Source organism: Xenopus tropicalis, chromosome 6 (genome assembly GCF_000004195.4).
Source record: "Xenopus tropicalis strain Nigerian chromosome 6, UCB_Xtro_10.0, whole genome shotgun sequence".
Taxonomy (NCBI): Eukaryota; Metazoa; Chordata; class Amphibia; order Anura; family Pipidae; genus Xenopus; species Xenopus tropicalis.
In genome coordinates this window covers 87,562,891-87,579,718 of record NC_030682.2, presented here as the reverse complement: position 1 = coordinate 87,579,718, position 16,828 = coordinate 87,562,891, and the positions used below count along the sequence as shown (strand labels likewise).

Below are 16,828 nucleotides of genomic sequence, written 5' to 3'. Positions count from 1 at the left end.
GTTAACACAGAGCACCTGTGACCAGATTAACAACAAGTGAAATTAACCATGCCTACATGAATATACAAGGGTAGCATAGCAGGGAACCAGGACCTTAGGCTAATTCCAGACAAGGCTTAGGGCGGATATATTTGGGAAGCGGAAAAGCGCTTGCTCAAAATTCCGCCCTACACCTCCAACATGCACCCAAATGAATGAGATACGCTCAGGTGCAGGCACATGTAGCCAATATACGCATAAAAACGTGAGACTTTGCAAGTTGCCTCGAGAGGAAACTTGTGCGATTTCAGTAAAATCGCGCCGTAGCGTATGCAATCCCTCCGCCGATTTACATTTTCGCCAGTGGGATGGCAATCCGGGGAGATTAGTTGCCTGAGACACGGGAGATTTGTCGCGGGCGACTAATCTCCCCATGTGCCAGAGCCCTTAAAGAGGCAGTATACCACTTTGTTCAATATGCATTTAATGAATTGGGCTTGTTTGATCATGACAGGTCTGATTTTTGTTATGGAGCTAAAAATTGAAGCTAATCATGTTTGGTCTTTGCGAATAGACAGATTACCAGAGCACAGGTAGTAGCTTTGGTTTTCCTCTTTAGCTCAACAGTGACAAACACAAATTTTTCATTATTAAAACAATAGGCAAAAATTATGTTCAGCACAAACACTTATCATTAAACCAGGGGTATACTGCTCCTTTAAAGTGGTGCTTAAATCAAAATATCTGTTAATATAGATGTATTATATAGAATAGAGTTGCAGTGTAATGCCTTTTTACCTTTGTAACCCCTATAAAGCCCTTTTGTGTGGCATACTGTTACTGAACCTGGAAAGCAGCACAATTTCCCAGCAATTATAAGCAAGGTCACTTCCAGCCATCCCTGCCCTTTTCTTAAATTAGCATCTGTTTGATGTTAGGAAATTATATTACTTACCGTGTAATTATGCAACATATATTATGATTATGAAGAGGATGCTTTTCTAATAATGTCCAATAATCAATTATTCTACTTTTACCACTAGCAACAAAAATGAAATTGAAATGTTTTCAATTTTATTAGAACATCACCTACCCTACTACATTTCATTCAGTCAAACAATTCATGTGCTTAATATGCTCATTTACATTCCTCTCATATCTGAAAGAAAAATGCCTTCTGGCTGGTGCAGAGCAATAGTTTTTTGGCTACTGAGGTCAGTGAACCCCATTTGAAAGCTGGAAAGAGCCAGAAGAGGAAGGCAAATAACTCAAACTATAATAAATAAAAACCATTCTAGTATGCATTCTATAGCATTCTAAAAGTTAACCTGAAGGTAAACCACCCCTTTGAGTTACAGTATTGTTACCTTTGTGAATGTTACAGAATCAATGACTTTGCAATTTTGTACAGATGCTGAAAAAACATGCAACATATTATCAAAGCCAGGGAAATTCACCAAAATACTGCAATAAGGACATATTGTTAAAATATGTGCACATACTGAGAAAATTATATTAAAATACAGAATACCTTATGGGTAACCTATAGCCCTAATGATATATAAGGAAATAAAATCTGTAGTTAAAGTTAAATATACAAAGGGTGAAAACAGCAGGAATTTTTCTGGTCTGATTATGTGATTATGCAACCAGTTTCCACACTGTCTTAAAGGAGACATATCCTATAAAAATTAAGAATGTACCAGGGAATTATACTCCTCCAGATATAGAAGGATTGTGCTTAAAAAAGTTGTGTTTCAGACTGATTTATTGAGAAATTCCACCAAAACCCCACTAGTCCCGCCCATCAGTTCCACTTCCTGCTGGCTGAATTCTCTGGATGTGTAGGGGAGCCGGCGGCCCTCCGTACACTGCACTATAAGATAGGAACCAATCAGCAGCTAGGCTGACCTGATAGGGAACTGAAGCCTGTCTTTGCTTGTGTGAGTGCAGGGCTGTGATTGGCTCTCCCCCTCCTACTGTGCTTCTGGCAGGGACAGTTAGGACACGCCCACTCTCCATTTCAAACTCGGACAGAGAAACAATAGGATCTATAGGGAGATCCAATAAAGGGGCCATTGTTACAGATAGGATTAATTTTTAGCACAAAGTGAAACCAGCACCTTATATTATTCATAATTGCCTACAAAATTAGGGTTTTCCCATTTATCCTATATGTCCCCTTTAAAACACAACATAGTTACTCTTATGCAGTTATTAAGACCCATGGTACTAAGCAAGCCTTAAGCTGGCAATATACTATAAGAACCACTCTTTAGTGAGTTAGACAAATGGGTGGATCTTTCCCGCAATATGCCCACCTAAGGTGGATAATACTGGGCAAAACTATTGGACTATAACGACAGGAACATGAGCCATCAAACCAAGGGAAGCAAAAATCAAACCTGCCCAATCTATACAGAGGAAAATAAGCTGCTAAATTGGTCTAAAGGACCCAAATTGGGGTCCTTTAGGTGTATGGTCACCTTAACTGTGACTGTATTTGACACTTTTGCTTCAGGAGAAAAAAAGATATTACAATGTAATCTTCCTGCTTAGTGGGATATTGCTAATAGATTTTGTAACATCATACAAACAGATCTATAGGATCACATGGTTAAAGAACTGTCAGGAACTAGAAATCCTTTCATTTTTCTCAATATTTTTAACAAAATACATTGTCAGACAGTTTGAATACTTCGGAATGGTTGGAGGACTGCATTAATCTTACCTTTTGTTTTTTCTCAGTGCCTAACAACTTCCCATACTGTGGCCAATATTTACCATGAACAAATCAATAATGTACTTCAGAGAATCCTACTCCACATGACCTTCATTTTATTTAGTTACAGTGACTGATTTCCTATAGATGAACTATTAGTCTATTACTTCAGGCTTTTTGGGATGCTTTGTAATTTAGCAGTATGGATAATAGCACTGTACAGTGAGAGCAAATTTGCAGAAAAATATTCCAAAATAAGTATATATATATATATATATATATATATTATATTCAAATAAGCATCCACTGTTTTTGCATTATTTTATTTATGTCTTACTTCATAATTTAATCTTGTATCATAGGCATTGCTTTGCTATTACTGCAACAATTTCCCCAATAATATTTTAATATGTACATTGTTTAACACAAATCTAGGCCTCAATTAACAGTTAGATGATTTATAAAGCTGTAGTAAAAAGGTATATAAATAAACCACACATTCCCCTATGAACACAAGACATTGCTATGTAAAGGGGGCTATGTTTTGATTTTCAACTTATGTAAAGTCTAATGCGAAAAGAATCATCCACTGAAAAAAAAAAATATATATACTGTAAACTGTACTGTACTGTATATGTATATGTTGCATATATATTTTTTTTTACACCACTTATGTTGGGGGTTTCTTGCTCCCTAAATTTTATTGCAGACTAGAAAGGGTATTACTTTCTGCACTTATGGCTAGTTCCTATTCTTAAAACAAAGCAGCAGATGTCAGTTATCCTACAGGTCTGCTAACTAGCTGGCTTCTGCTACATTGTTTTAGTTGTAAGCTCTAAGAGGCAGAGACTTCTTTAGCTCCTGTTGGTAGGCATTTGTTTTATATCTACACTCTTATACAGTACTATGCTGTGAATTCTGTTAGCGCTTCATAAATGTTTTCATGAAAATAAAAATGAGGCCAGTACTGTTTTCAGCAGCACTTACATTTACAATTGCAGTTTCTGGGTGAACATTCCCTTCAGTCTTTACAAAAGTCTGTATACAGTACATCACCTGCTGCTATTTCTCAGTCGGTGCACTGTAGCTTAAAGGGGTTGTTCACATTCAGGTTAACTTTTAGTGCGCTGTTGGGAAAACATGTAACACACAAATTCACATGGCCTACTGAATATATATCAGTGATGTCATGTAAAAAAAAAAAACCTGCCTTTCTTCAAATACCTTCAGGGTTATTACACAACACTCATCATTTGAAGTGACAACATGATCATTATGTTCTGTGCATGTAGAAACCTTTACCTGTTCTGGTTTTTGCAACAGGCTGTTCACTATCAGTTCTAGGCAACAGAGAACACAAAAACATAACTGATACAAAACAAATCCCTAAACAGCCTGATGTATTCAGTGGAACCTTAGATAATATATCATTAGAAGCTGTGTCACAATTCCCTACAGCAGTGATCCCTAACCAGTGGGTGAACAACATGTTCTTAGTGCCCCAAATCAGGTAGTTATTTTTGAGTTCCTAACTTGGTGGCAAGTTTTGGTTGAATAAAACCAAGATTTACTACCAAATAAAGCCTCCTGTAAGCTGATAGTGTGCATAGAGGCTACCTAATAGCCAATCTTAGCCCTTATTTGGCACCTCCATGAACTTTTATGGTGCTTGTGTTGCTCTCCAAGTCTTCTTACATTTGGCTGTGGCTCACAATTAAGAAAGGTTGGGGACCCCTGCCCTACAGAATGAAGGCAAAAGATATTTTTAAATAAAATGATCATGCTCGATATAGGAGTCCCAATTTTTGAAATTGTCAGTTAAGAGGAGCACAGAAATGCTAAAATGGAGTCCCAAAGTAGTGGAGCAAGGGAGAGGTTAGTTCACCTACAAATAAAACCTCTAAATTGCATGCACGAGTTTAATAAATGTTGCAAAGTCTGCACTAGATAAAGTAATGTGTTAAGAAACAAATCAACATGTACTGTCACATTTTTGTAACATTTAAGCTAAAATTAACATAGGTTGAAAAAAAGACACGTGTCCATCAAGTTCAACCTTTTATGTCTATATATAACCTGCCTAACTGCTAGTTGATCCAGAGGATGGCAAAAAAAAACCTATCTGAAACCTCTCCAATTTGCCTCTTTTTTCCTTCCTGACTGAAAGATGGCAATTGGACCACTCCCTGGATCAACTTTGTACTAAGAGATATTTTCAGTAGTCCTCAGGCCCGGATTTGTGGTAGTCCTGTATTTCCTCACTTGCTTGATACATTAGTTGCTGGCATTTCTCAGTAGTAGCTGCTTTAGGGCTCTGGCACATGGGGAGATTAGTTCCCGAAATCGGCCCGCCGCGTCGTGTGCCATCCCGCCGGCGACTTACATGTTCGCCGGTGGGATGGCGGGTCATGGCAACTCGGGGAGATTAGTCGCCCGCGAACATGGAGTTTTGTCGCGGGCGACTAATTTCCCTGTGTGCCAGAGCCCTTAGTATCTACCCCATGTTTGTTGATTTTAATCTTTAATTGCAACTAATTTATCAAATTCTAATAGTTTAGAAACTCTACCATCTGGCTTACTTAGCAGCTACTTGAAAACAAGAGAGGGGGAAACGATATTAAGGGCCAGTCAAACAGTTTGATTTTTAACACATTAACAATTTCCCAACTATCAGTAAAATTTTTCTAATCAAACAAACCAAATTATAAAGATGATCTGTAACAGATGTTAGTAAAGCTTACACCGTGCTGCAGTTTTATTAGTGGGCTTTGCCTTCCTGATATTAAATAATGGGAGGTCTTTCGCCAAAATCCAGCTACATTGTTTATTAGGTAGAGACTGTACTAGAGATACTGTAAATATTTTATAAAGGACAATACATTGGTTGAAGAAATATTCTCAAAGGGAGACATAATTAAGTATCATAATTCAAACAATGCATCTCCTCTTAATACCCATCCCACAGAGCTATTATACAGGAGGAATTATCTTTGTGAAATACAATCGTTTTATTTCCAGTGCACAGGCGAAGCATCACACTAATTGCACTTAATACATTTTCCTCTCTTTTCATAGATCTGCATAAACTCAGCAATACGTGGCTAATACTACTTTTTTTTTTAGCAAAGAACACTAGTAGAGATTAATAGATTTTGTGGGTATGTACGTTCTGGGAATGTTAGTAATGTATCCTTTACTGCACTCTGTACAGTGGATGCTTTTCACTTTACTCAACCTAAAAGTGAACTGAACATTGTACTTGTGAGATCCATTAAAACAGCCCATTAGAAATAGGTTCCCATGCTCTGATTAGTATCAACATTGGTATACAACACAGAAGGTATATGCAAGCAGCTGCTGCTTGCAGTGGTCAAATACATAAGTTTCACTCATGAAAAGGCGTTTCACTCATGAAATCCAGCTGCAATTCATCTTCTCTTTATGCATGATTTGAAATCCTAGCGGGGAGAAGGAAACAAAACATTGATGTAACTAATTGTAACAACTTCTCCACAGCCTACAGACAGCATGCAGGAACTACAAAACCCACAGTGCATTGCACGGTGATGTTACTTTCCTTATTGACATGACAAGTGTAGGCAATTGTGGGATTTGGAGGACTCTGTTTCAAAGTAGTCAGTCAGATCAACAGTAGAACAGGGGCTAAGCTTTTAACTGTTTTTATCTGCTGGGTAACTGTTCTAAACTATATTATTATTATATTACAAATCATGAAAAGGCTGCATATTTTTTAACTGATGTATATTGCAAAGTTACTCCAAATTATGTTTTCTTTTCAAAAAGCTCAAGTTGTGTTTGGGTGGAGTTCCCCTTTAACAAAGTTCGTCTTACAACTTTTAGTATGCTATATATACAAGCTAAGTCAATTTGCAGTTGTTATTGGATTTTGCAATGCCAAAGAGTTTGGAGAGCTCTTTGGTGATCAGTTCTGCAGTTCTGGGGTTCAAGGACATGTTTTGGGAAAACCATTACTTATTAAACTGATTTTCCTTTAATAATGCACAGCATTTAAACCTCATCAAAATAGTTTGTTTAGGCTGCCAAGTTTACTAGAACCTTTTGTACCTCTCATTTGAAGTGGCTCCTAATCTTTTATTGATGCAGACTGAGATTAAGTCAACCACTTGCTGCATCTTTTATATTTTGAAAGGCATTTAAATGTATTTTTGGTCTGGCTGTGTGTCACTGGGTGATCCATACACCTTTTATAATCTATTTGAAAAACACTGTTATGTTATTAATGTGAGCAGTATTTCAGGAAGCACTTTCCCCTCTTACCATTCCCTATAGCTTTTACATTTAGGCTACAAAATGAAAAGGCTATTAGATAGACACAACCAGATTAACTAATACACTGTGATAGTCATGGCTCAGGACAGAAATATGTTTTATGAAAAAAAAAAGTCCAGGGGTATTTTTGGAGGTCCCATTTTTATATTCTATGTAAGGAAGACTAGGTATAAAACAGGTGTGGTTAGATTTCTGTTTATAAACTGTATGTCAAACAATATGCAATGAGCAAATTTCCACTCCTTTTGTACACAACATATTCTAGCTGAGCTGGATAAATATTCAGTTCTTAAATTCACTTTATATAAAGAAATATAAATACATAAATGCAACACAAACAGATGCTCAGGCCTTGTGACATTATTCAGATACCTGAAGTAGTTAGTATAGACTTGAGTAATATCAGTTAAAACAAAAGTGGAAAAGCAAACAGAAGATGTATTTATTAATTATTTGAATTTGTTTGAACTTAGACCTCATGATTTCATATTTGTTAAGGAACATAATGTTCAGCACGCAACATTCTCACTTTAGCTGTCGTGGAGTAGTAGATAAGCAACAGCTGGAATATTGCTTGTTACATATACCTTCCAATACACATTATACATATATGTATGCTTACATATTTAACAAGTTTGAAACAGCATTGGAAGGATCAAGGCCTGAAGTCATTGTATTTCTCTCAAGTAAAATTAAAGAAAACTGAGATCACCTCAAACTTTTATTTGTTACAGCTATTTAAAATAGCTATGGCCATCAGCCATGTCTGTGTTGAAAAAAATATTTTATCTTTCACAGCACTGGAGGTCATATGTGCATTGGTAACTGTTAAATGAAGAAGCAGAGAGAAAGAAAAATAAACAAGTATACTTTTTAAGAAAATGTGCCAACATTTTTAACAAATTAGGAACATTTACATATACAAAGCTTCTATGCTAAATCTGTTCATTACTGGAGCCAACTGCACTTAGTCAGTGTAGCCTGCCAACTATGCCATCACCTCCTTTCATTTAGCTAGAAGCGATAGGATGCATTTTATTACTTTTGTAAACACAGAATGAAAATCTGTCACAAGATGTCAGGGAGAATGCTCTAGCATTTGGGGTGGAATAGGAAAAAACACCTATAATAGTTACTGTACTGATACCCCATCGTACCTATAGCAAACAATGGATATTGAATTCTTCAGAATCAAATGAGTTTGTATTTATATGTGAACATTTTGAGTAAACTTATGCAGCTTTATTTTACTCTAGGTCAGCTCAGGAGGCTTTATACGCTGGTTGAGATTGATGGGCTAGAGATTTCTTTCACAAATATCCCAACTTCACTGATGACAGAACTAAAGAAAATTAAGGCAGATAAAGAATTTTAGTACTTTCATAATGTGTTATGTTAAAAAGCACATTTGGCTGCTCAAATCACAACACATTTAAAGTTAAACAGTTATAGAGTTGACAGTTAAAGGCAGAATTTTACCAAAAAAAAAAAAAAACACAACCAACTGGCAAAATCTAAAAGGACTTGTTTACTTTGTGTTGGTTATTCTGATAAAGCCTACTCTGCTGAAGAACAAACAGAACACAGGGCTGGATCATTGCTTTGTCTATATGATAGAAAGTGCAGTGTCGGACTGGGACCCCAGGGCTCACCAGAAAACCTTAGACCATAGGCCCACTCTCCAAACTATTTTTCTTCCTTTCCTCACCCAAACTCTTTATTCTCCTAGTCTCTTTTATTTACATGCTAGCATTTATTCTTTCATCTATTTCTCCTCTTGACCATGACCAAGAAGTAGGCCAAATGTTCAGGAGTAGGAGGGCCCACAGGGAGTTTTCCTGATATCCTGGTTGGCCAGTCCGACACTGAGAAAGTGGGTCCCTTGGTACTGTATTTCACATTTGATTTTCTGGTTATGCTTACAGAGCTACTAATGCAATATTGCCTGTACGTACAGTCATGCAAAGCTTGGCCCATGGCCAGCATTGATGATTGAGAGTTCAGAATTACTCACAAGTTACGCAGGCAGAACACTCCTTTTTGTGTCCCTAGCAAGTGTCTCCGCTGACTCACTTATCTGATTTACAGTATACACATGAGGAAAGGTGCTTGTACTCTCACAACAGGCAACATTGACAAGAAGTAACAGAAAAGATTACAAACAAAAACGAAACATGCATAACGTTCATTAACTCAGCAACAAACCTACGGAAGTCAAGCTTTCAAATAAATCTTATGCATAGCAAATATATCATGACAATGAAAGATCAAATTTTATATACATACAGTTATAAAAGGGGATATCAAAGATATTTATTGACTAGAAGCAGAGCTAGTAAGAATCTGATGTGCTACTGAAAAGGTATAAACAGATTATATTCAATGACATAACTAGTATAATCTGAAATGATCTTATTAGGGCTCTGGCACACAGGGAGATTAGTCGCCCGCGACAAATCTCCCTGAGTTGCCATGAGTTGCCATCAGTTGCCATCCCACCGGCGAACATGTAAGTCGCCGGTGGGATGGTAGTTCGGGGAGATTAGTCGCCTGTGACAAGGGAGATTTGTCGCGGGCGACTAATCTCCCCGTGTGCCAGAGCACTTAGAAAAGCATGGTGGAGCAGGTTCAATTATTAAAAAGGGCTCTGGCACACGGGGAGATTAGTTGCCCGCGACAAAACTCCCTGTTCGCGGGCGACTAATCTGCCATCCCACCGTCGAAAATGCAAATTGCTGGTGGGATGGCACACGCAGCGGAAAAGGAGGAAACTTGCGTGATTTCAGTGAAATCGCGTCGCCGCGTGTGCCATCCAACTGGCGATTTACATTTTCGCCGGTGGGATGGCATTTTCAGGGAGATTAGTCACCCGAGACACGGGAGATTTGTCGCGGGTGACTAATCTCCCTGTGTGCTAGAGCCCTAAAAAGGGCAGAGATAAGACATTTGTGAAGCTCTGGCTACCCACCCTTTTGTAGAAACAATAGATGGGAGGCAGTATGGTAGAGTTATCATAGTTTGACAATGTGTCAGTAGACATGGAAAGCACCTATTATCTGTGGTGCCTGATAGCACTCACAGTATCAAATATTCCTATACGATTTAATCCTTTAGTAAATTTACATTGCTAAATTTCAAACAATACAGTAGATAACAGTTTTCTTTCAAGCACTATGCAACATAGTTTAAATGTATGAATAATGCCAGGGGAACATGTTAAAGCATATAATGTAAAGGTTGTTCAGTTCAATGGAAATATTGCAAAAGAGAAAAAAAATAAAAGCGATTGCCACTGAAGGGTTTCTGTAATGAACATACTGGGTTACAAGACCTACAGGGCATCCCACAGGGAGAGAACAGATGTTCAGACGAGAGGGTCTCCCAATGGTATTAAATAAAGACACACCAGACATATTTACTGATGCACAAGGACTAAATTATTAACAGGCAGAGTTAAAAGGAAAAACACTTATTTATTAACCATTCTGGATATAGTACTGCTATACATTCCTGGATAGAATTAATATGTGCAGTAACCAAAATGCAGACAAGCACATACAATAGACACAATATAAAAAAAAAGGAAAAAGAAAATCAAGAGGTGAGGGGAAATCACTGTGAAATAGCATGGAGTTATAGATTTCTCAGCGGGAAAAGAGTAAATGAAATGAATAATCATTTTGTTACCATGTGCCTAGTTCTGTTATCATGTGAAAAAAGGGTACATTCATATAAGGACATGGCAATCCTATATTGTATCTTCATTGCCAGATGGATGTGAAATGGAGGGCAGGATGAATAAGGGTTACAGCACACAATGAAACTTGCTCAGCACCACTCAACGCTAAGGATCCCCATGGGTTGCTTCCCGTTGTCAGGAATAGGAAGCATTGCAACTCAATACCCCTGGCCCAGGCACAACCAGCCCAAAAGTTCCCACCAGTGGCCGCCACTGGCCACCTCAGTCAGTGGAAGACAAACCATGGCACTACACAGCTCTTTGCCACATTAGAAATTAGGGATGCACCGAACCCAGTTTTTCAGGTTTGGCCAAACCCCTGATTCCATGTTAAGGGATTCGACCAAATACCAAACCAAATCCGAATCAGTTTTGCGCGCCGCGAAAAGTTTTACACTTCTGTGTTTATGCTGCAACAGTGACCTTTCCAAATCCTAATTAGCATATTCTAATTAGGATTCAAATTCGTTCTGGCCAGGACCATGGATTCAGCCGAATCCAAACCCAGCCGTAAAAGGCCAAATAGCGAAACGAATCCTGGGTTTGATGCATCCCTATTAGAAATCAAACCACTTGTCAGCCCTAAGAGTGGGAAATGTGCAATTCTGGTGCAAATCATTACACTTCATATTTATAACAATAGACCATTCCGCTGATTATTTGGGAAGTCACTTTACACTGCACTGGGTTATATCCGATTTCACTTTTTTTATTCCCATTTTCTTATGTTTCCATGTATTTCTTGGCACTGGGCTCCCAACAAAAGGATTTCAGAGTGTGAGTTGATTGGATTATAGGCTATTATGTGTGTTCCTGTCACTAGGAGAATTAAGGTCACCGCTACTTAAAGGAACAGTAACACCAAAAAATTAAAGTGTATAAAAGTAACTAAAATATAATGTGCTGCTGCCCTGCACTGGTAAAAGTTGTGTGTTTACTTCAGAAAGTGTATTATAATTTATATAAATAAGCTGCTATGTAGCCATGGAGGCAGCCATTCAAAGGAGAAAAGGCACAGGCACATAGCAGATAACAGATAAAACACTATTGTATTCTACAGAACTTGTCTGTTATTTGCTATGTAACCTGTGCCTTTTCTCCTTTTTTCCAGCTTGAATGGCTGCCCCCGTTGCTACACAGCAGCTTATTATATAAATTATAGTAGTGTTACTGTAGCAAACACACCAGTTTTACCAGTGCAGGGCAACAGTGCATTCTATTTTTATTACTTAAAAGCTCTTTCATTTTTTGGTGTTACTGTAACTTTAAAGGTGTTCCTACAGGATTGCTGATCAATGTATAAGGGCCCTGAAATATAGTTTCTTTGCTAAAGGAAGAAGGGAAGGGAAGTTTAAGGTCATTTAAACTGTTTTAATTTCTTACCTGCAAAACCATGTAGCTGAATTGGTGGTTAATGTACAGTACAGTAATGGACAGACAGACAGACGTGGAGCCTGGGGACCCCCAGATGGCATTACCATTTTCACAAAAGCTTATAGGGGGAAAGGGGAGGACATATTAGCTGCAGTAATGAGCCCGTTTGCTTACCTTGCTAACCACGTTCTGTACCAGCCCTGCCCGGATCCTGTAGTCCCACTTAGTGCAGAGGCAGCTGTCCGTGTAGTTGGTGGCGCTGGTGGGGGTCGGGGTGGTTGGAAGTTGTGGCGGGGGAAGCAAGAGAAGCCCCCCCGAGCTGTCATTCCCCACATGAGACACGACTCTCCCGGGCCCATGCTCTCCGCCGCTGCTATTCACCTGGCACCACTTGTCAGGCTGATCCAACAAAAAGAAGTCCGAGAACTGACTGAAGCTGAGAAACAGAGCCGGGATCCAGGTGAGCAGCACCAGCCGCTTGTTGTAGGAGCCCAGCCCGCCCAGGAATGGCAGCACCGAACCGTCATAGTCCAGGAGCAGCGAGTTATAGCGGGAGCAGTGCTCGGGTCGCCCCGGGGATACAGGAGCCGCAGGGGTTTCCTCAGTCGGTGCAGCCACAGAGCCGGAGGCTGGCAACACGGAACCGTTCTCCTCGGCCTCTGGCTGCCTCCTCCAGCCACAATCCCGGTCTGTGGACATCCTTAGCAAACAACGGGGAAGGCGTCAGTGACAGCATGCAACCATCCGGGCACTCTTCGCCCTGGCACTGACTAGCAAGCCGGCAATCAGAAGCCACCTGCCCCCTGGCACTCACTGCTCTGCTTGGCCCCTTCTGCTGGAATAGCTAGAGAGGCAACACTGTCCGTCCAGTCACTGTACCCTGGGGTACTGGGGAAAGGCTACAAGGCGTATGTGGGATCCAGGCAGAATGCTGTATATACTGTGTGTGCCTGAGGTGCGCAGCCAAGCATATGCTGTATATACACTGTAGAGAGAAAGCTCATTGAGCCCAGTACAACAGCTAGAGTACTGCTCTTATAGGTATTCAGTGGGTTGCTATAGACAGAAAGCCTTACTCTGCATATTAAATATACAGAAAACAGTGCAGCATCGATACATTTCCTACCCCTTTTAGTCCTCTATTCCAGCAGAGCCGATCCTCCCCAGAGCCCAGGGAAGCGAGCTCCATGTACAATCAGCGCGCCAAGCCGCGTACTCCCATTCCGACCTGGATACAGTCTGGGTACGAGCTGCCCCTCGCTTCCTCCTCCCTAACTGCGAGAGATCGGCTCTGGGAACAAACTCACATAGACAGCGGCTGTGGGAATGCTGCCGGATCCCTGCGCTGGGGCAATGCAGGCAGAGCAATGTAGATCCCACACGTACTATCACTCCGCTCTCAGGAACACAATGTGCAGCTCCGCGTTTGCCAAGGCCGAGAGAGGAGTGATATTATCCAACCGGTTTGGTCAGTGCTCGCTGTCAGTTTCTGCATTGCCTGCCACCTCTTTCCCTCTCTCTTCATTCGCCTTTTCATCTGTAATCTACGCCCCCGGAAGTATTGCCACTTACACCGAAAGGCAACCTGCAGAGGCTGCACGGCGCTCTGCCCTCCCTGGGGAGGGGATCAGGTAGTACAGGGATGCCTGCTTGGCAAGTTGCTGGGAAGAAAGCAGTTTAACAATGGATGAACCCTCCTCCTCCTCCTCCTCCTCCTGATTGTTTGGCACAGTGCAACTCCCAGTCCCTGCATAGGTAGGAGGGGGGAGGCTTCTGTCGTGATAATACTCTAGTGATTATATGAGTTACATACAGTGTCAGACAGGGAACCCAGGGACCCACCAGAAAACCTTAGACCCTAGGCCCACTTTCCCAACTATTTTTCCTCCTTTCCTCACCCAATCTCTTTATTCTCCTACTCTCTTTTATTTACATGCTAGATTATATTCTTCCATCTATTGCTACTCTTTGTTCCCATAGGGAATGATAATGAAACATGCCAAATGGTTAGAATAAGGAGGGCCCACTTACACCTGGGCCCACCTGGAGCTTTCCTGGTATCCTGGTGGGCCAGTCCAACACTGGTTACATAGACTTCCTTCTCACTAGTTAATACATGCAATAATAGAGGCTTATAAAAAATGTTGTTAAGCAAAACTGCCTGTGCAATATGTTGGTATTGCATGTTAAAGGTAAGCAAACATCATTGGGGAATCTTTAGGTTATATTGTAATCTATGTATCTTTGCATATATGAACATCTCTAGCAGAAACAGTGTGACAGCTCCCACACATATGAATGAATACAACGTGACATGTTCCCTGTTGAGAATAAACACTGCTATATCCTCAAGGGAAACACTACATACATATGGGATATACTTTATAGTTTGCCGAAATACCATTAAAAATACTCCATCTCCCTACGTGAATGACAGAGCATTATGGGGTCTTGTTTTATTTACAAGAGGAAGGGATTTAAGGTTGTATTGTAGTCAGTGGCATTAAATGCATGTGTTACGGTTACAATTAAATTTTATTACCAGAATTTGTTGTACAGCTATATTTTATAGAATATAACTGTGGTTTCAGACCTTTTACCTTTCCTTTTCCTTTGTGTTAAAACATTTGGTTTGGGCCTATTTAGTTCATATCATCATATCATATCATTACAAATACAGCCAGATCTAGACTGGGATTCAAATAAGCCCTGGCATTTTGGCTACTCAAAGGTCCAAACAGCTCCCTAGCACCCAATAAATGGTGACTGTCTATAGCATTTTACAGCAGTCCCTCTAGCATTTACCAGAATTCCAGTCCAGGCCCAGTTATAGCACTGTTGTGTCAGTCATTCTGCTATGTAAAATAGAAACATTTCACCTCAAATCTCACCCTCACCAGCTTTCATGGTGGTCATTATTGACTAGTAAAGCAAATACAAAGTAAAAAATACCAGATTACATCCTAACTGAACATCATGTTTGCCTTCATCTAATGCTTTGGGTCACTTCAAAGGGATACAACACCAGAGTTTGGGCTTAATAAATATGTTATGATAATGATAATGAATTCCAGTGTAGTACCTGCTAAATAAGAAAGAAAAATTAAAGAGTAGCCATACACTGGCCAGTATTGTATGGAATTGAACCAAGTAGTACAGACAGATGTTAGTGGACATTATGTGTATGTTATGGCCACCAAAGGTGTAACTTTGCAACCTAGTGCTAGATATAGGGTTTGCATGAACATTTGTATACATTTATAGTTAAGTGTTCAGTAATAGTTTATCCAGCAGAGAGAAAGCACCTTATGCTGAGCACATGCACCATTATATCATACAGTTTACTGTTAAAAATACCAGTAAAACTGATAAAGAAATAAAAGTCGCAGCACCAGATTTTCACCATTTTAGGCCAATGAGCTCTTTTCCTTAAAGGACATGTAAACCCCACACACAAAATGTAATCAGTGAACAGCCTCTTTGAAATCTTTCAATACCTGGCACACTGGTTGTCCAGAGGTTCATAGTAAGGCTGCAACATCCCCTTAATCAATTAGATTTGCTTCTCCTGTAACCCACTCAGCCCCCACCCTCAGGAATTTGCTTTGGCTGTTGGCTTGTGGGCATGCTCAGTTGTTCTAAGCTCAGATTACTAAACACGCCCCCCAGTTTAGCAGCCAGTAAAGAGATGGCATTGCTGGTTCCCATAGAAACTCAGGTCCAGTTGTCTGCTTCAGTTTTTTTCTCCTAACCTCGTCTCCTGAGCTCAGCTCAAACAAAGTAGAACTTTTATCAAGACAGTTGTGCCTGTGCGAGCCTGTATTCTTGATGAAATGTATGCTGAATAAGGGTCTTTGTGTGTGTGTGCTGTTTGCTGATTTAAATATATCCAATTATGTATCAGAGGAAAAATGGCCACCGGGTGAAAGCTGCTATTTGCTTTAGGAAAATGTGATGGTGCTGGCAAGGGGAGGGGATATATGCAGTACAAATGATGCCATTTGGGTGGGGGAGACTTGCCCAACTGATATACATTGTAGGCTAATTTAGGATTTACATGTCCTTTAAGGCTAAAAATGGAATTTGAATGAAGCATCAGTCAGAAATGACAAAACTTTAATTTACTTTGCTAATTTTTTAAGATAAAAACAAAGCAATTAATACACAAAACAACCTGTTGTTCAGGAGGGTGTTCTCCTCAGTACAGTATAGTACACAGAACATGACAGGAAGCTTTCAGCGAAAGGCACACACAGTGAGAAATTAACAATAACAATAATATTAATACAATTAGTCTCAGCAGAAACCAGTAGGAATACTTATATAAACAGGATCCAGTTCTAGAACAGCCTGAGAATATTAGCATTACAAGATGTAAGAGAGATGTCTCTTGGACTGAAATCAGACTAGATGTGTAAATCCCTGCTGGAGACCATTTTCATCCTATCAAGCATCAGAAAATAGTTAACACTCCTGCTGTTGAGTTCTTGACTTGGCTGTCACATGCTTATGGTAACATTATGACAGTGTAATATTGGTTGGAGGTTATTCAGGGTATGAAAATAAGTATAATAAGGGAAAAGGCACACAAGCAAGCATCAGTTATGACAATTTTTTGTAAAACAAATTTATTTGATCTACTCAGTAAGAGGCAGGGTACCTCATTTCCTGGAAAAATGCTGGCCTTTCTATCCCTATGTATC

The 16,828-nt window shown here is 39.8% G+C and overlaps 1 protein-coding gene across 1 annotated transcript in view; it reads right to left on the bottom strand.

The window, feature by feature from the left end:
- slc22a23 (solute carrier family 22 member 23) overlaps positions 1–13,830 on the bottom strand; it is a 99,907-nt gene extending 86,077 nt beyond the window's left edge. The window contains exon 1 of the mRNA XM_002936427.5: positions 12,300–13,830. Within this exon, the coding sequence (XP_002936473.1) occupies positions 12,300–12,824 (525 nt within the window). The 5' untranslated portion in view covers positions 12,825–13,830. The remainder of the gene's footprint in view (positions 1–12,299) is intronic.
- Positions 13,831–16,828: the final 2,998 nt, after the last annotated feature.